Source organism: Oncorhynchus keta, chromosome 2 (genome assembly GCF_023373465.1).
Source record: "Oncorhynchus keta strain PuntledgeMale-10-30-2019 chromosome 2, Oket_V2, whole genome shotgun sequence".
NCBI classification, from domain to species: domain Eukaryota; kingdom Metazoa; phylum Chordata; class Actinopteri; order Salmoniformes; family Salmonidae; genus Oncorhynchus; species Oncorhynchus keta.
The window spans coordinates 51605224-51626503 of record NC_068422.1 but is presented as its reverse complement, the minus strand read 5'-3'; the positions used below and the strand labels follow the sequence as shown (position 1 = coordinate 51626503).

Here is a 21280-nt window from a genome sequence, read left to right as displayed (position 1 = left end):
CCTGCCTTACAACAGGCCTACAAGCCCTCAGTCCATCCTCTCTCAGCCTGAGCACTGATGGAGGGATTGTGCGTTCCTGGTGTAACTCGGGCAGTTGTTGCCATTCTGTACCTGCCGCACTGGTGTGATGTTCGGAAATACAGATCCTCTGCAGGTGATGATACACGTGGTCTGCCATTGCAAGGACAATCAGCTGTCTGTCCTGTTTCTCTGTAGCGCTGTCTTAGGCGTCTCACAGTGCGGACATTGCAATTTATTGCACTGGCCACATCTGCAGTCCTCATGCCTCCTTGCAGCATGCCTAAGGCACATTCAAACAGATGAGTAGGGACCCTGGGCATCTTTCTTTTGGTGTTTTTCAGAGTTAGTAGAAAGGCCTCTTTAGTGTCCTACGTTTTCATAACTTTGACCTTAATTGCCTACCGTCTGTAAGCTGTTAGTGTCTTAAAGACCGTTCCACAGGTGCATGTTCATTATTTGTTTATGGTTTATTTAACAAGCAAAGGAAACAGTGTTTAAACCCTTGACAATGAAGATCTGTGAAGTTATTTGTATTTTTACAAATTATCTTTGAAAGACAGGGTCCTGAAAAGGGGACGTTTCTTTTTTTTGCTGAGATTATTTCACGTACTTTGCAATTGTTTAGACTAGTCAGTGCATGATTTTATATTGTACTACATAATTGATATAGCATACACTACTTTGATACGCATAAGTGGGAAGTGAGTATAAGCACTGAAAAAAAGTGGGTATACGGCGTGTACCTGTGTATATCACCCACTACACTACTGCACACAAGAGGATCTCATCGCGTGTGTGACATTGTAGTGTCCAAAGATGGGTTGACTGAAAATGCCTTCTTCCAGGTGGAGAACTACAGTACATCAAGTCATGCCTCTTCTGGTGGTTGCGTCATTTCTTTGCATACTTTCCATGGAAGCTTGCATCGCTGCATGCTTCAAAATAAGTACACATTCGAGAAGTGACCACCGTGCTCCGTTTTGCAGACTTTGATTTGGACTCATACTCTGAGCCTCCCATGCTCCTCTTTGTGTGCTCGGAGCACGATGTGCTCGGAGCACGGTAGTATACATTTTAAGAAAGACCCTGTGTGAATGAATAGTAAGTAAAAATCATGGACAATGTCAAATGTAACAAACATCTTATACTTACACCTAAAACAAAATATTCCATATATTGTTATTATTCTTTTTTTGCCTTATTATTATTTTCATTTTTTTGCCTTATTAAAGGAATGATGAGAACTGAGGAAGTCCTAATATGCATGCCGTGTTTTTGATCTGCACAGCAACTCAGAAATATGTGAGCCAAATCATAAATATGGGAGGGCAGTCACAAATGTAATGCAAGTCACAAATACATAAATGCAAACCACAAAAGTAATCTGTTGAGTCACAAATGTTGTCACATTCACAAAAACATATTTGACAACTGTTGTGTTCGCAAAGTAGCAAACATAATATGTTTGTAAAGGGTGCCGTGTTAATAAAAAAAAAATCTCTTGCATTTATTTGCAAATCATCATTTGTTGACTCATTTGCTTTTGGATCATGACATATGTTTGTAAAACTATATGGGAATATTTACAGACTGTGATATTTATTTACAAGTTGAATTTTATATTTGCACAACACATTTTTTGTGTTTTCTATATACAGTATATATATAAATCTCCATACCGACGCCACACACACACACACACACACACACACACACACACACACACACACACACACACACACACACACACACACACACACACACACACACACACACACACACACACACACACAATGTGAACTCATTGTTTTCACATGGAAGTGTCGTGTCTTTGGCTATGCCAGATTATGTGATATGACATGCTATTCTATAAAACAATTTCTCCGTAATTAATATCACCTGATTGAGCTAATCATGTAAATGGAATTAACTAGAGAGTCGGCCACCATGAAATAATATTTATAGAGCTGTTATCTTCTGAATAAACTCTTAAAGACCGAGTTATATTTTACATCCATAGCAGTCAACATTAATCTTCATTTTTTTGAACAATTTGAATCAGCAATAGAAAATTGGGTTTAAATATTTATTTACTAAAAACCTAACTAATCACACAGAATTCACATACACACAATTAATCATAACTTGATTACAAATTACGTCATAAAGGAAAACGTCCCTAGCGTGCGGAACAGATATGACAACTTGTTACACAAAGGAAAAGGGGCTGGGTTGGAGTGAAAGAGCGGGAGACTGAGGAACAAAGGAAAAAAAGATGTGCTATCGTAAATATAGTATCTTATGCATTCTAAATTTACCGCCCATTTGGAAAAGGAAAATGCAATAAATATTTACTCTGAGCTGCGCTTCAGTAGGTTGGTGGTAGATGGAAGGCCGTGTTGCCAAACCGAGTCCTCTGTCCTTTGAAGAATGTCTCTGGTTGTCAATTGGATACGTTGTAGTAACGTCATCGTGTGACAGACGGGATACTCTGTCTGTTCCTTCCTAACCTGCTTTTGCAGCTGTGGTCGCTAACTCAACAGCTAGGAGGTATCACTTCTGTAGTGAATAAGAGTTCAAAAGTTATCCACGGAGGAGCTAACCTCATGACGGAAGTACTCTAAGTATTAGACCAGTCGTACGTGGTGTAATCGTGGTTCATGACTTCTAATAACTTTTCTCCTGAATGGAGGATTCTATTTATTAGTGGCGTGTGTAACCATTGGAAGATTGCAATGGAGATTCCCTTCCCCGTGCTGCACTCGGAGTGACTCCTATGTCGCTGTTTAAAAAAGCAATTTATCTTGTGAGGTTACTTATCATCTTACTGAGTGTTGCTGGACTGACTGTGGTATTGGTACTGGTACTCAAGGGGTCCAGTTTTCCTACCGATTTATTCTGAAATGTTATCCTACACGAATACATGATTAGAGCATTTTACTAGTTGTCTTGTAGTGACTACTACACATGGCAAGGAATGATTATTGTTGCCATTTATTTTGGAGGTGGACAAGTCCACTGGACTTCCTTTATGACCAGTGTGGTACACCTCAGTACTATCTTAGATGTGTTCTAAGATAAACCGAAATCAATGTTTCTCTTGTCTCTCTGTTCCATATTAACGCTCGTCTCCCGTTAGTTCCGGCGCTTCTTTTGAGGCATTTCCACCCATTCTTAATCCTTACCGTTACTAGTAGCTATGGTATTTAATCACTTATCTATGCCTTACTATATTTAATTTTAAATTCTATGTGCGTGTCTTTCTACGAATTTGCAATTTACCGTTACTTAGTTACTTTTAGTCCTTTTCTGTCTGACTATGTGTGTGTCTCTTTAAAAATAATCAGTATGTATTTTCCTTCCTGTGAACCGCGTCCATAGAAGACTTTTGATTGGACATCACATTTCACCCATAGGATATTCTTTTTGGGACTTTCAACGTTAATGTCTCATATCTCACTACTCTAGACTAAGTTAACCTCATCCTTTTTGGATATTAATTTCTTTCAGCATCATACAGGTTCAATTCTTCTGTTCACCTAGAATTACCCTCCCTTCTCACCACGCCTAATTTATCCTCACCTGTTATATATATATCTTATCTGCTACTTCTTGATAGTCAGACTACTTCCCATATACAGATAGACTACTCAGGTTCAAACTTTATTTAGGTATGTTTTTTGAATGAATGGTTATCCTATTTGTACGGAACAAGCGTCCTAATTCTCCAATGCGTACTATATCCCTCCTTAATAACCTTCTGGCTTGCAAAACCAGGATTTATTAAGCTCTAGTTTATTTATAGTAGTGCACCTTACCACAGGTCAATTTCAGACCTGTTTTCTTCCTATCGATTTTGGTTAAAGCCCAAGGTAGAAACCCATTTTATTTGTTCAGAATATTCAAGCACCTATTATTGATCAAATCCAACTCCTTTATAACATTTTAATCAATAAATATCCTAAATAATCCCTCCCAAATTCGAGAATAAAGGCTACTGACCTGCTGCCGACTGGGAAAAACACTGTTCGTTTGGATCTGTCACCTCCTTGTCATCTGGGTTAACACACCGGGACCTGTTTTTAACCTCAATCCAGAAGCCAGGTCTTTTTTTATTTTTTATTAACGTGCACGTTTTTTCCCGGCGTACGACCTCCAGATGGCAGGGACGGATTTTTAGATCCCGGCTTCGAAGGACCAATTGTTGAAGGAATTCTAAATTCCTCTGTTTTAATTCCCAATCAAAATTAAACACTCTGTCAATGCATTAAGGGTTTGTAAGACCCTTATTTTATAAGAATGGACAGAGCCCCGGTCTTAAAAGTCAGGTAACAGCCTTTAATTCAAGAGAGTACTAAGTTCATACACATTTTACCGCAGGTTATAAACTGAAAATGACGTCAGCGTTTTCTGAATGTTCCGTCTCTTCTTGACACTGGTAGAAAGGCCCTATAGTTCTCAAGCCTTCCCTCCTCGCCTAGAGCCAAGGTCAGTCAGGGTAGATAAGCATTCTAGACAGTCTGGAGATAGTCCGTCCCTGCCATCTGGAGATAGTTCATTCATTTGTACCAAGGCATTGTTCTAAACTCCTGACTACATTATATACAATTGGAAATGGGAGCAAGAGAGACAATTCATACATGTACAGTAACATAATAGTCTTTTAATTCATCATGATTGAAATGTATACATAATTAGTCATTATAGATAAAAATTCCCTTAACACGAACTGACATCATATTCATTAAGTACCACGACATATGTTCAATTGTTCGGTTTACCCGAATATAGTGCATTTCCCCCCACATTCTGACGTTCCCAGACGTTCTCTGCAAGGGTTTTGCAAATGTAACCTCAGTAGGGTAGAGAGGAAAAAGGGGGGAAGAGGTATTCATGACTGTCATAAACCTACCAGGCCAACATCATGCCAAAGCATACTGGGGTTAGCTTGACTCACAGAGAGACAGGCTCATTTCTTCCATCCATTCAGTGTTTCCTTGTGAATTACAGGGAATTCCTGGATTTCCATCAGTTCAAATAGTCTATAATTTAGCTTTCACTTGTCTTTAGCAAATAAATTATACCAGACATCAGCTAACTAGCTTGTTTTTGTACTTGGGTCCAGGATCGCCAGGAAAACTAATTTAGACTGGGATTATATTCATTACGGCAAACATTATTATTATTATTATTGCTAAATACTGCAAAATTGAAACACTTGTCCCCTAATCCCCCCGTCCCCAAAACATGTGTAAATATTGGACTATAACTTCTGCCTTCCTGTATTATACTTATGCTAAAATGTTTATTCTATTTTACTGAGCCATTTACTTTATGTTCTTATTCTTATATATTTTTTTCTTCTAATTGCTGTTGCATTGTCGAGTAGGAACCTGCAAGTAAGCATTTAGCTGGACAGTGTATACCATGTGCATCCTGTACGACTAATACAACTATTTTGCAATGGAAAACTATTCTTATTGGAGGACAACTTTAGGTAGTCCCTCCCTGTTTCAGTAAGGTTGTTTTTCTCTGTTTAATGCTCAATGAATTCGACCCCGGATTCTCAACACAACATTATTACACAATACTGACAACGGATCAGCTCCTACAGAGATATTACTACCTACGGCTGCAAATATTGAGGCGCCTTATTATAATGCTTACCCTATGAAAATGCACAAAATCACAGATTTGGCACATCATTGCACACATGTTAGGTTACACATCTTAAAATATATTGAGGCAAATACAGACAGTAGCCTACTAATAGCAAAATATAACTAAATTGATTATAATAGTCTACTGCTTCTTTTTTAATGCAGTCATTTCTGTTTTCATTTAAAGCATATTTTTACATGTCGCTTGTTAATATCAATTGCAAATACATTGGCAAATTTGTATAAACCTTTGAAATCTCAGAAATGAATTACTGCACAAAAACACACGTAAGACAGTCTGAAGGAAGATAGAGAGAGAGAGAGAGAGAGAGAGAGGGGAGGGGGGGGGGGGGGGAGAGAAGAGAGCGAGAGGCGAGACATGAAGTGTAGTTGCTTGTTCAACTCAGTCCCTTTCAGTCAGAAAACAAAGACTACACCCTGCTGAGACAGCCCACTTACTCACCTCGGAACAAATATGCTATACCAGATAGCCAACTCTCGCCCACACACTTAACCCTAACCCAAACCAGGCAAAGTAGAGATGCTGTATCAAGCAGAGAGATGGCCAACTCTCGCCCACACACTCACCCCAGACCACTGTCTGCAGCCAAATGCTGACTTCTGCTCTTTTCAACTACGTTGAGGAGAACAGTCAGTGCTGTTCATAGACATGAACATAATCTTTCATACAGTATGTTTATATGACATCATAAGTACTGTTACATACATTGGGGCGGCAGGGTAGCCTAGTGGTTAGAGTGGTGGACTTGTAACCAAAAGGTTGCAAGTTCAAATCCCCAAGCTGACAAGGTACAAATCTGTTGTTCTGCCCCTGAACAGGCAGTTAACCCACTGTTCCTATGCCGTCATTGAAAATAAGAATTTGTTCTTAACTGACTTGCCTAGTTAAATAAAGGTAAAATAAATGAACATACAATCGCTCAACTGCCTTTTGACTACAGCAAACAGTATATAAGGTTGAACATCTGGCCTCAGAAATGCTTTTATATTCTCAATGCACATCTGTCTGATGTAGAAGCTATAGGTCTAGTAGAAACAGATGAAACCATGGCTGTGTCCAAATATCTGGCTCTGAGGGGTGGTCAGTCCTCTTCTGGCTATGCTGGGTGGAAATTATAAGAGTACATGACCATTAAGGCCAGATTGTTCTTCAAGATGTTCAAACATAAATATTTAGTACTGTGTGTGTGTGTCTGTGTGTGTGTGAGCCCCTCACTAACAAGCCTGTATCTCATCTTTCTTGAAACTCCAGCCCTCCGCATCACTTCAGTTATCAGCAAGGTTAGCCTCTGTTCAGACAAATACAGCTAGCTGTATGCGCTCTATCTCTACAGTATATCACTAACTATTACTGAGATAATGTAAATGTCAATATATAGGTAGAAATGTAAACATGACAGCATTATCTCAATGTACCTGGAGTAGATATGCTATATGGGTGGTAAGAAAAGAAAGCCATCTCAGGTTAACTGAAGTGAGTCAGTATTAATGTTGTATCACTCCCTGTTTTAAAGAGGCATATTAAAATCTCATTTACAGGTTCAGAGGCTAAGTATGTAGAACCCCTCTCATCTCTCCTCTCCTTTGTCTGTCCTCCATCTCTCCTCAATCTCACGCCTCTCCTCTGTTCTCCTAAATGCCCTTGGCTCATACTGAAAGCCTTATCTGGCACACTCATATCCACACACATTCATACTGTGCACCCCCGCACAACTCAGTAGACTTGTAGATGGGGGAACCCCCTCACTCTCCAGCCAGCCCTGTTTGTGGGGTTGTGTGGGTTTGGCATGCCCTGCAGTCATCTCTCTCTGCTTCAGTCTGATGGCGGTCTGGGCCTCAGTCTATTTCTGTGAACCACTGAGGGAGTCTGTCTGCTGCCATGGGTGAATGCACACAAAGAATGTACCACTTCACTAACATACATATTTCAGTTTTCCTCTGTCTGCAGCAAACATTCAACTCTACTGTTTTCATTGAGTTTCTTAGACTACATTAGATGAAATGCTAATGTTCAGATCTGGGTCAAATACATACAGTACACAAAGTAGTATGACAAATACTTGAGGTGCACTTGATTTACATTTAAGTCATTTAGCACTTGAGGTGCACTTGATGTCAATTGAAACTAATTGTAAAGTCTAGAAAAGTGCTAACTCTGCCCACAGGTGAGTAAAATGAAGCACTTGACATTTATATTACCAATATCTACTGATTTTTCACTTACTGTATCCAATGTTCTCTTTTTATGTCAGTATACATCCCACTGGACAGGAGCGATGAGGGAGTGTGGCGTCTATTTGGAGGTAGAGTTTTCTCATATGTCTTTACTCAGCCCATCTTTGTCCTGTACCGACAACATTAGCACTAGTGTTACACTTCTTTCTAATCAGAAACAAACCTAATCTGGAATCAAAACATGACATTCCTGTGCCTGTCTTACTCTTCCAGATGTGTTATAGATGTGTCCCCACTTTGATAGTAAAACATGTATGTGTGTTCCAGATGTGTACCTGTGTGCAGTGCTCCTCTGCTCCTTGGGACTGCTCTCCATCTTCCTGTTCACGCTGGTCCTCACCTGCCAGTACCTGCACACACGTCATACACTCAAAAAAGGTAAACACACACTCAAAGGTTACAATTTATCTTTCCCGTCACTTGTGTTTCGTAGCCTTGTGTGCTTGGCTTAAAGAAAGAAACAGTATTTCACTGTAATTCTGTACCATCATTGTTTGTTTTTGTAACTTTTATTTAATTAGGCAAGTCAGTTAAGAACTTCTTTTTTTTCAATGACAGCCTAGGAACAGCGCTGCCTTGTTCAGGGCCAGAACGACAGATTTTTGCCTTGTCAGCTCAGGGATTCGATCTAGCAACCTTTCGGTTACTGGTCCAAAGGTCTAACCTCTAGGCTACCTGCTGCCCCCTGTGAGCCCCTAACTCTGACTTCTCTTCTCTACAGCCAGTTATTACCTGGTCAAGTGTCCAGAGAGCTGGTAAGTCTTTACCATTAATTCATAATCTCCATGATCAATAGCTAAAGCTCACATTAATACTGTACACAACTTGGAAGATCATAGATTAATACAATTTAGGCAACTTCCAAAGTTACGTCTTTCTAAAATAACTTATATCTTATAAGGGTGATTGACGGTCATTGCTGCTTAAACACCCACTAATGTTAATCCCTGCTGTTCCTGTGTAACCCCAGCTCTGGAGAGACGGTGACCAGTTCAGTGAGCTCCTCCAGGCTGTCTCCTGGAAACCACAGGAAGGAGAAGAGGCACAAAGCATGCAGGAGAGACACACCCAGAGAACCAGAGACACCGCCACACAGAGTAGATAAAGGTACAATACATCTATGTACTCAAGAATGACCTCACAACAGTAGCATTCAAATATAATGACTAGAATGGGGAAACACCTTTAGACCATGGCAATTTGACAATACATTCATGGCTATGTCAAAATTGGCCACCGCACAGAACGTTGACCAGAATGGGAATGTCCATTCTAGTATTTCTATGAGAATAGATAGGTAATCCTAGATAAACAAGAACTTAGAATACCTATTACAGTTTCGACCTAGTAGAAATCAATCATGTTATTCTGTTCCAGTGCCTGTAGCTAGAGAGAGACAGAGTCCCAGGAAGCCTCTACGTTTAAAGAGCCAGCCCAGGAGGCCGGTTAGGGTAAGAGCTCCTCTTATTGTTCACCCACACCATCAGCCCATTACAACACATTAATGTTATATTATTACATTACAGGATTTCTGCCTTCTGAGTCATTTCCTTTATTAATCATTTTCTGAGTTTAATCTATTTTTTACAAATTGTACAAGGTTTACATTTAAAAGCACATTTTCATATATTTTTCAATTGAGTTATTGGGCATAGAAGATAAGGGAGCTGGTCTCAGAGGGCTGTTGTATGTGTTCTCTACTGTTATTATTGCTGTTCTGTCCTCCTGTTATGAGCCTGCCAATTCTAGTCAATTTTATTGCTTCCACAACACAATTATTTATTCAGTCATAAAAATATTGACCACAACAAAAAAATCAGAGGATCACCAATTATTTTTCAATCTGTCGGTAGCAAAGGGTTGCTCTAATTGGTTGTAATTGACCTGGTCTGAATTTGATTGGCAAGGAAGGACCTGAATGAGTCGCTCGCCGCAGATTGCTGATTGGATTAGTGTGACTAGAAAGGGATCTGAGGACATGGGATAGAGGTCCTTTTATACCGAATGATCTACCACTACAGAAAATTCCCCCTCCTTAGATCCCTGTCCAGTTGTTCCACTACACAGTGTTCTCCTGTTATACTAAATGTTATCCTGTTATAAACAAATACCGTCAATGACTGCAAATGATAGGGAGAGAGGTTTTAACTATGTCAACCTTTAACTCTCTTTTTCCACTCCTCTCCTCTCTTCCAGTCGAGCGTCTATGAGGAGGACAGCCTGACGTATGCAGAGTTGGAGCTAGTACGACCCAGGCCTGAAACGCCCTCCTGCTCCACCTCTCCGTCTTCTCTCTCCATCCCCGAGCCTCTAGCCTCCAGCCCTTCCAGCTCTGACACTGTCTACGCCCAGATCCTATTCCGGGAGAAACCGCTGTAGATGTCTTATTTAACCAGGAAAGAACTTTGAGTTTGAAAACATATTTTTGTGTAGGCGACCTGGCAAGATACAGTACATAGACTCATCGTATCTTTGGCACTGCCTTTTGGCCATTGATGTGCGCCGATAGACTGTGTTAGCCTGCTGAGCCAAAGTTTTGGCACAAGCTACAAACCTTCAAGGTTTCAGACAGAGTTCATTGAAAGGAAATTAAACAAACCCATTATTATTTCAAAGCACTCAACGAGATAAACGAGAAAAACCTGCTTCACACCTTGACTCTATTGATGAAATATCTATGTGGTTTTGTGTGTTGTTTAGTGTGCTAATATCTATGTGGTTTTGTCTAGGTGCCAGATTATCTGTGTTAGAGATGTGTGTAAAATAATTGGATATCATTTCTGCATTCAACAATGCTAGAAATTGTATATGCTAGCTACTGTATATCATTACCTTGCAAACATATTGGCAAAACATCACGTTGGCTCAGGCAGAAAGCATTGGAACTTTAATGTTGAAATGTGTAAATAGGCTACTATTGTATGTCATGATTGTGGAGATGTTTCATATATAAATTGCTGTATACATAATTTTAGAACTGAATTTAACCTGACATATGATATGGTCCTTCTTTTCATATTAGTTTCCCATTTCAATAAACTATTTGAGTTCGTAAACAACTGTCCATGGCCTTAAGACCCTATTGAGCATATAGACCCACATCAGGTAATCAGGAAAATATATGGCAGAAAATCTAAGGCTAACACTAGAAATAGCTTATAGACACAGAGATCTCACGGGACAGAAAGACAGACATCTCACTAAAGCACAGCAGCACTCCTCATTTTCAGTCTATGTTCTAGATTTTCAACAACACACCCCAGTCATAAACACCACAGACATAAACAAATGTGACTCATCCCGGAGGTAGGAGGTTCCATGCTCTACTGCCCACCAGGGGTGAAGGAGGAGGCCATTTTGTGAAGGTCAGATTGTGAAGGATGGATGGAGTGATGGGATGGATGGAGAGAATGAGAGAGAGAAAGGGGGGCAGAGAGCGAGAATAGAGATATGAAGGAGGAGGAGGTGGAGTCAGTGACTGGGATGAACCCTCTAATGGGAACATTTATTCAAATTAAACAAATTGTAATCACGCTTAATAATTAGCTTTACAGTGCACTATAATTGGGTTAAACTACAAGATGGTTCTGCCTAGGTGCTATAATTTATTTGATTTAATTATTCTGAGGAACCCAACGGTGTGGCGTTTAATATCATAAAGCCAGTGGAGGAGAGAGAACGGCCGTGGACTGTTGTCTCTGAGAAGGTCATAGCTGGCTCTATGGGAGAGTTATGGGACTATTTTCCAGTCTATTAAGCCACTCCACTTAGCACAATTAGCATCACGCTCAAAGGTTAAAGACAGAGCCCAGCAAACCAAAATGAGTTCTGTAAAAGTTCCCAGAACATTCGCTAGGTTGAGGCAAATGTTCTCATAACAATAGTGTTTGTATAAAACATTCACCTGACGTGTAAGAACTTTCCCAATACAAAATTTAGTCTGCTCTTTAAAAGGTTCCCAGAATGTTTCATTGGGTTGTGGGAACAGTCTGGTGGGAACATTGTGGTGACATCACAAAATATATTTTCGCCAAAACACCAAAACTGTTCAGTTGTGTGGATGATTATACAATGATTCTTTTAGGGTGCAAAAAACATTTACCTGATGTGACAAGAATGCTCCCAGAATATTGTTCTTATGGTCTTTAATTGCAAGAACTTTCCCAGAACACATTTTTTTATGTTCTTTCAAATTTCCTAAAACATTTATTTAGGTTTTGGGAACATTGTGGGGATATGCCAAGATATTTGTTCCTATAACACTAAAACTGTCCAGTTGTGCTGACAGTCAGACATTTGTTTCATGGTGCACAAAAAATTCCTTTGAGGTTGCAAGAATGTTAACAGAACAGCTGTTCTGAGTACTTCAACGTTTCCCAGAATATTTAATTAGGATGTGGGAACAGTGGGTACATTACACTACATAGGTTCCGAAAATCTGTCCAGTTGTGATGACATGCTTACAATGTTCGTATCAGGGAGCACAAAACATTCCCTCAATGTTTATAGAATGTTTCCAGAATGATTCAAATCTAGTTGTCCCCAGTCAATGTGTTCATGTTCATATGTTATCTTACTGTTAAGGAAGTTAGTTGTACAACAATCTATGCACAAACACAAATGGCAATTATTTGGAATCACATGACAATTTATCTGAAATGTTATTGTACAAACATAGTTTTAACATATTTTGTTGACTGACCCCAGTAGCATTGGAGTGTTATCACTGGAATCAATCCACTAAGCCACTGGGACTAACACAAATATAAAGCTGCTTACACCTTTACTCTGACCTCCAGGTTGTGGTCTTTGTCTTTGCAAAAGTGAAGATGACTAAATGTAGAAAAATAAGTATTGTCTATTATTTGCTACTCTACTAGTGGTGTGGGGATGTGCTTTGGCAAAGTGGGTGGGGTTATATCCTTCCTGTTTGGCCCTGTCCGGGGTGTCCTCGGATGGGGCCACAGTGTCTCCTGACCCCTCCTGTCTCAGCCTCCAGTATTTATGCTGCAGTAGTTTATGTGTCGGGGGCTAGGGTCAGTTTGTTATATCTGGAGTACTTCTCCTGTCCTATTCGGTGTCCTGTGTGAATCTAAGTGTGCGTTCTCTAATTCTCTCCTTCTCTCTTTCTTTCTCTCTCTCGGAGGACCTGAGCCCTAGGACCATGTCCCAGGACTACCTGACATGAGGACTCCTTGCTGTCCCCAGTCCACCTGGCCATGCTCCTGCTCCAGTTTCAACTGACCTGAGCCCTAGGACCGTGCCCCAGGACTACCTGACATGAAGGCTCCTTGCTGTCCCCAGTCCACCTGACTGTGCTGCTGCTCCAGTTTCAACTGTTCTGCCTTATTATTATTCGACCATGCTGGTCATTTATGAACATTTGAACATCTTGGTCATGTTCTGTTATAATCTCTACCCGGCACAGCCAGAAGAGGACTGGCCACCCCACATAGCCCGGTTCCTCTCTAGGTTTCTTCCTAGGTTTTGGCCTTTCTAGGGAGTTTTTCCTAGCCACCGTGCTTTTACACCTGCATTGTTTGCTGTTTGGGGTTTTAGGCTGGGTTTCTGTACAGCACTTTGAGATATCAGCTGATGTACGAAGGGCTATATAAATACATTTGATTTTATTTGATTTGATTTGATACTAATCTTTATATACTGTAAAGTTGGATGTTTTATGATTTTATTTCTCATACAAACTTGATTTCAGAAATCATGTCAAATTATTGCCTGGCAGTTTGTGGTGAGGTTTAAATAGATGTGAATATGTACTAAGACATATAGCCATAGTTTGGGTTATGATTTAAGGATTTCAGTCCAAAGGGAAATCCACTAGAAACATTAGGATCCTGGTGGCGAAGCTGACTAAGTAGCCTGCAGATCGCAGGTTCAAATCTGTCTTTAAAAAAAATAGCTATGTTTGGACAATATTCTAATAAAATATAATGATGTAAGAAGACTGAAATGCCATTTCTTTTAAAGTTTGGAAACTTCATGTAATAATGTTACATTACACATCAATATTAGCAGAACGTTGCAGCAATGTTATACAGTAGGTGTTTCGTATGTCATCTCAATTAATGTTAGTGGGATGTTCCAGTAATGTCAGAACTAATTTAATGGAATCCAGACAAGATTTCTGAAGAATGTTTAGGGAACGTTATTGGAACAATCATGTCATAACGTCACACTATCACTTCATGAGAGCACTGTGGGAATATTCCCTGCTTCTTGTTATGGGTGTTTTTAATCTCAATCAATATTAGCAGAATGTTCCAGTAATGTTTTCTCAGAACCATTTCTATTGCATTCACATTTTGTAGCGGCAATATGTTCTAAAATTATTACTGGTACATTGTGTTATTACATTAAAGTACCTGGAAACCTAATGAGAACTTTTGGGGAATGTTCTGTGGTTACAGATGTTGTGCACAACATTTTACTGAACATTAGGAATATCAAGGATATTTCATTTAAAGTATTTTCTGAAGAAAAAAACATTTTGCTATGAAAAACATTCTATTTAATGTTTTTAGGATGCTACTGTATCATCATAGTGTTAGATAAAATCCTAACTAGAACTGTAATGGGTGGGTGTTGGTGGCAGGGAACACAGGCGCAGGAGAACGAACTTGGTATAAACAGAGTCGTTTAATAACTGCTCACAAAACTACAAAAAACAAAATATACAAAATAATAAAAGTGGGTACATAACCCGTCGCACACCAAAAACATAACTTGCACATAACATACAATCAAACAATCTCCGACAAGGACATGAGGGGAAACAGAGGGTTGAATACACAACATGTAATTGATGGGATTGGAACCAGGTGTGAAGGAAGACAAGACAAAACCAATGGAAAATGAAAAATGGATCAGCGATGGCTAGAAGGTCGGTGGCGTCGACCGCCGAACACCACCCGAACAAGGAGAGGAACTGACTTCGGCGGAAGTCCTTAATAGGCATGTTAGGTAATGTTCTGGGAATGTTCCCAGTTTGCTGGGAGCCCTCCTCTATGGGCGGCCATGGAGCATAGTGATGGAGGGAGAGATGGGGAGAGTGGAAAAGACGGAGAGAGAGCTGTGTTTGGGATTTTCCCTCTTAACATGCATCTCTCCCCCTCTCTGTCTAGACAATGCTGGGTTAGAAATCTGGGTCTGAAGCATACCATACTGCTTATAAACAGGCCACTTAACAGGACATTTTGTCAGTGCATGTTTAGTGGCAAATAATCCAAGCTCAGCCTTTTGGTTCTCTGCATACTTCCACATGTAATATAAACAAGTCTGAGATCGTACAACCACAGTTTTTTCTAAATATAATTCTGTTTTGTTTCTATGTAATTGGCTGAAATAAACAATGTCGTATCAACATTGACATTGAACTTCCTGTTTTGACGCTCAGTGTGTGTGTGTTTGTGTCCAAAGCAACTCCAAAAAAAAGGATCCAGGACACCACAATAACAGCAAACAGAGTAATTATAATTCAATGCAATTTCTTATATACTGTACAGTGCAGACGGAAACTATTCAGACCCCTTCACTTTTTCCACATTTTGTTACATTACAGCTTTATTCTAAAATGGATTACATAGTTTTTCCCCCCTCCCCAATCTACACACAATACCCCATAATGACAAAGCAAAAACAGTTTTTTTCTTTTTATTTTGCAAATGAATTAAACATAAAAAATTTAAATATCACATTTACATAAGTATTCAGACCCTTTACTCAGTACTTTTTCTAAGCACTTTAGCAGTGATTACAGCTTTGAGTTTTCTTGGGTATGATGCTACAAGCTTGGCACACCTGTATTTGGGGAGTTTCTCCCCATTCTTCTCTCTAGATCCTCTCAAGCTCTGTCAGATTGGACGGGGAGCTTTATACACAGCTATTTTCAGGTCTCTCCAGAGACGTTTGATCGGGTTCAAGTCCGGGCTCTAGCTGGGCCACTCAAGGACAATCAAAGATTAGTCCCGAAGCCACTCCTGCATTGTCTTTGCTGTCTGCTTAGGGTTGTTGTCCTGTTGGAAGGTGAACCTTCTCCCCAGTATGAGGTCCTGAGTGCTCTGGAGCAGGTTTTCATCAAGGATCTCTCTGTACTGTGCTCCATTAATCTTTCCCTTGATCCTGACTAGTCTCTTCTGACCAATTTCCCAGTCCATACCACTGAAAAACATCCCCACAGCATGATGCTGCCACCACCATGCATCACTGTCGGGATGGTGCCAGGTTTCCTCCAGATGTGACTCTTGGCATTCATGCCAAATATTTAAATCTCTGTCTTATCAGACCAGAGAATCTTGTTTCTCATGGTCAGAGTCCTTTAGGTGCCTTTTGGCAAACTCCAAGTGGGCTGTCATGTGCCTTTTACTGAGGAGTGGCTTCCGTCTGGCCACTCCACCATAAAGGCCTGATTGGTTCTGGCCTGGTTTAGATCTTATCTGTCGGAAAGTTGTCAGTTTGTCAATTTGTCTCTGTGAATGGTTTGTCCTCTGACAAATCAACTGTAAACATGGTGAAACATGGTGAAGCCCCAAAATTGTGTTTCAGACATAAGGAAGTGGATGGCTGCAAACTTTCTACTTTTAAACTTGGACAAAACAGAGATGCTTGTTTTAGGTCCCAAGAAACAAAGAGATCTTCTGTTGAATCTGACAATTAATCTTGATGGTTGTACAGTCGTCTCAAATAAAACTGTAAAGGTCCTCGGCGTTACTCTGGACACTAATCTCTCCTTTGACGAACATATCAAGACTGTTTCAAGGACAGATTTTTTTCCATCTATGTAAGATTGCAAAAATCAGAAACTTTCTGTCCAAAAATGATGCAGAAAAAATGTATCCGTGCTTTTGTTACTTCTAGGTTAGACTACTGCAATGCTTTACTTTCCGGCTACCCAGATAAAGCACTAAATAAACTTCAGTTAGTGCTAAATACGGCTGCTATAATACTGACTAGAACCAAAATATTTGATCATATTACTCCAGTGCTAGCCTCCCTACACTGTCTTCCTGTTAAGGCAAGGGCTGATTTCAAGGTTTTACTGCTAACCTACAAAGCATTACATGGGCTTGCCCCTACCTATCTTTCTGATTTGGTCCTGCCGTACATACCTGCATGTACGCTACAGTCACAAGATGCAGGCCCCCTAATTGTCCCTAGAATTTCTAAGCAAACAGCTGGAGGCAGGGCTTTCTCCTATGGAGCTCCATTTTTATGGAATGGTCTACCTACCCATGTGAGAGACGCAGACTCAACCTTTAAGTCTGTACTGAAGACTCATCTCTACAGTGGGTCATATGATTGAGTGTAGTCTGGCCCAGGAGTGTGAAGGGGAACGGAAAGACTCTGGAGCAATGAACCGCCCTTGCTGTCTGTGCCTGACCGGTTCCCCTTTCTCCACTGGGATTATCTGCCTCTAACCCTATTACAGGGGCTGAGTCACTGGCTTACTGGTGCTCTTTCATGCCGTCCCTAGGAGGGGTGCGTCACTTGAGTAGGTTGAGTCACTGACGTGATCTTCCTGTCTGGGTTGGCGCCCCCCCCCCCCTTTGATTGTGCTGTGGCGGAGATCTTTGTGGGCTATACTCGGCCTTGTCTCAGGATGGTAAGTTGGTGGTTGACGATAATCCCTCTAGTGATGTGGGGGCTGTGCTTTGGCAAAGTGGGTGGGGTTATATCCTTCCTGTTTGGCCCTGTCCGGTGGTATCATCGGATGGGGCCACAGTGTCTCCTGACCCCTCCTGTTTCAGCCTCCAGTATTTATGCTGCAGTAGTTTATGTGTCGGGGCTAGGTTCAGTTTGTTATATCTGGAGTACTTCTCCTGTTTTATCCGGTGTACTGTGTGAATTTAAGTATGCTCTCTCTAAATCTCTCTTTCTCTCTTTCTTTCTCTCTCTCGGAGGACCTGAGCCCTAGGACCATGCCTCAGGACTACCTGGCATGATGACTCCTTGCTGCCCCCAGTCCACCTGGCTATGCTGCTGCTCCAGTTTCAACTGTTCTGCCTGCGGCTATGGAACCCTGACCTGTTCACCGGACGTGCTACCTGTCCCAGACCTGCTGTTTTCAACTTTCTGGAGACAGCAGGAGCGGTAGAGATACTCCTAATGATCGGCTATGAAAAGCCAACTGACATTTACTCCTGAGGTGCTGACTTGCTGCACCCTCGACAACTACTGTAATTATTATTATTTGACCATGCTGGTCATTTATGAACATCTGGGCTATGTTCTGTTATCTCCACCCGGCACAGCCAGAAGAGGACTGGCCACCCCTCATAGCCTGGTTCCTCTCTAGGTTTCTTCCTAGATTCTGGCCTTTCTAGGGAGTTTTTCCAAGCCACCGTGTTTCTACACCTGCATTGCTTGCTGTTTGGGGTTTTAGGCTGGGTTTCTGTACAGCACTTTGAGATATCAGCTGAAGTAACAGCTGATGTAACAAGGGCTATATAAATACATTTGATTTGATTGGTGGAGTGCTGCAGAGATGGTTGTCCTTCACGAAGGTTCTCCCAGAGGAATTCTGAAGCTCTGTCAGAGCCGGGAGGCCAGCTATAGGAAGAATCTTGGTGGTTCCAAACTTCTTCCATTTAAGAATGATGGAGGCCACAGTGTTCTTGGGGACCTTTAATGCTGCAGACATTTTTTGGTACACTTCCCCAGACAATCCTGTCTCGGAGCTCTACGGACAATTCCTTTGACCTTGTGGCTTGGTTTTTGCTCTGACATGCATACATTTACCACAGCTGGTCTCAATCAAGTTGTAGAAACAAATTGAATTACCACAGGTGGACCCAATCAAGTTGTAGAAACATCTCAAGGATGATCAATGGTAACAGGATGAAACTGAGCTCAATTTTGAGTGTCATAGCAAAGGGTCTGAATGCTTATGTAAATAGATAAATAATATATTTGAACAAATATATAAAAACCTGCTTTCGCTTTGTCCTTATTGGGTATTGTGTGCAGATTCTTGAGACTTTTTAAATTTAATCCATTGTAGAATAAGTGAAGGGGTCGGAATAATTCCCGAATGCACTGTAAACAGATACATTCACAATTAAATAATCGGGCTTCATCAACAAAATACCTAAAAGTTACTACTATAAAGTACATTGAAATGTACGATCTGTATATAGGTTGAAACCACATGATTCATTGATCTGTTCCTTCCATGTCATGTGTTAATCTTGTAATAAGGTCCAGTGTAAATAGTTTGTAAACACTCAAAAAGAAAATCCTGATCCTCCCTCTCTCCATTTCCTCCCTGTGCCTGGAGACTTTGAGAGAGAGAACATCTCTCTACGATTGGAGTGTGGTGGTCGGTCTGGAGGTGAGGCAGGGGCTGGTGAGAGTGCACATGTGCAGTGGAATAAGAGGTTCCTGAAGTGTAGGCTGGGTTTTGGTGTATTGTTGGTTGTATGGAACTCACGCACGCACCCACCCATGCACGCACATGCACACACACCACACCCATGCATGCACGCAGGCACCCACACACAAACAGATACACCCAACTGCTCCTTCCCCATCACTCACAGGTCCAGGTGAAGACTCTACCCCAGCAATCTCCAACCAGCAGAGTAGCATGTGTCCTGTAAACACAGAGGCATACATTGAATAGTTTATCGTAGCTGTGTGTGCATCAAGGCCATGCACAGACCTTTTGGAGGGCATACTCTCAAACTAAAAAAGGGACACCCCGCAAATAACAATCCCGCAACCGGGTTCACAGAGTCGTTGAGCAATTCTTACAAGAATAGGGGACAGCAGCACAATCTGAGAAGTTAAGTATTTTCCAAATCTATTTTGAGCTGGAATAAATGCTGCATTTATTTACAATGACCAACACAATTCCAGTCAATAAAAGACGATTGTAAGAAACGCACATGAATGGCTTGCGAAAGTATGTACCCCCTTAGCATTTTTCCTATTTTATTGCCTTACAACCTGGAATTACAATGGAATTTGGGGGGGGGGTTGTATAATTGGATTTACACAACCACTTCGTAGATGCAAAATATTTTTTATTGTGAAACAAACAAGAAATAAGACAAAAAAAACAGAGAACTTGAGCGTGCATAACTATTCACCCCCCCCCCCCAAGTCAATACTATACTTTGTAGGGCCACCTTTTGCACCAATTACAGCTGCAAGTCTTGGCACATCTAGGCACTGGGATTTTTGCCCATTCTTCAAGGCAAAACTGCTCCATCTCCTTCAAGTAGGATAGGTTCTGCTGGTGTACAGCAATCTTTAAGTCATACCACAGATTCTCAATTGGATTGAGGTCTGGGCATTGACTAGGTCATTCCAAGACATTTAATGGTGCCCCTTGCTTAATGGTGTTGCAGACTCTGGGGCTTTCAGAGGATGTATATATACTGAGATCATATGACACTCAGATTGCACACAGGTGGACTTTATTTAACTAATTATGTGACTTCCAAAGGTAATTGGTTGCACCAGATCTTATTTAAGGGCTTCATAGCAAAGGGGGTGAATACATATGAATGCACCACTTTTCAGTCTTTTATTCTTTAGAATTCTTTGAAACAAGTTATTATTTTCATTTCACTTCACCAATTTGGACTATTTTGTGTATGTCCATTACATGAAATCCAAATAAAAATCGATTTAAATTACAGGTTGTAATGCAACAAAATAGGAAAAATGCCAAGGGGGGTGAATACTTTTGCACTGTATGCACACCAAACTTACTCGCACAATTGCTGCACAAATATAACCTGTCATTACATCCAGAAACGGTGATGAATTTTCAAAATGCAAGATAGGCTACAAAAATAAACTGTGTTTTACACCTGCATTTGGAGCTGAAAGTCGTTAATGTTAGTAGCCAAAATCAACTGGGGATATATCATGTCACTTTTCTGGTCCAGAGCAACAATTAGGACTACTTTTAACGGAGGTAGCGGGATCGGATGGAAAGCATGTTCTTTCTGCACCGCGCCATCAGTTTGGAGGGCAGCCTGCCCGACGAGTGCTCGTTGCCAGCCGGGTAGCCCTGTTCTTGCTCACAAATATAGCAATCAATTCACCAAATATGTTACATCTTTATCCCATAATATTCAAGGCAGTGCGATGTTACACCAGCTTATAATTAGACATAAAGCCAGTAACCACCCAAACTAGACCTATCTGAAATAGGAAAATTAGCAATCTGGCAAAGATGAGTCAGTAGTATATTGTATTTTATATGGATGATATAAACATAGGCCTCATCTGTTTTTGCCAGGCAGTTATTTGGTCACTAAACTGGATATGCGCGCACGCCTTTGCTCTCCAATGCTGATGATTGGTCAATGCTAAAC

General features: G+C 40.8%; 2 protein-coding genes across 4 annotated transcripts in view; one reads left to right on the top strand and one right to left on the bottom strand.

Moving 5' to 3' along the window:
* Positions 1-12821, top strand: part of LOC118402452 (V-set and transmembrane domain-containing protein 4-like) — a 28669-nt gene extending 15848 nt beyond the window's left edge. Inside the window, exons 3-8 of the mRNA XM_035800667.2 lie at positions 7955-8005; positions 8205-8315; positions 8659-8692; positions 8908-9044; positions 9315-9388; positions 10134-12821. Of these exons, the coding sequence (XP_035656560.1) occupies positions 7955-8005; positions 8205-8315; positions 8659-8692; positions 8908-9044; positions 9315-9388; positions 10134-10316 (590 nt within the window). The 3' untranslated portion in view covers positions 10317-12821. The remainder of the gene's footprint in view (positions 1-7954; positions 8006-8204; positions 8316-8658; positions 8693-8907; positions 9045-9314; positions 9389-10133) is intronic.
* Positions 12822-14572: 1751 nt separating this feature from the next.
* Positions 14573-21280, bottom strand: part of wdfy4 (WDFY family member 4) — a 201020-nt gene continuing 194312 nt past the window's right edge. For all 3 annotated transcript variants that reach the window (XM_052478455.1, XM_052478453.1, XM_035800678.2), the window contains one exon: positions 14573-19543. In XM_052478455.1, the coding sequence (XP_052334415.1) occupies positions 19480-19543 (64 nt within the window). In that variant the 3' untranslated portion in view covers positions 14573-19479. The remainder of the gene's footprint in view (positions 19544-21280) is intronic.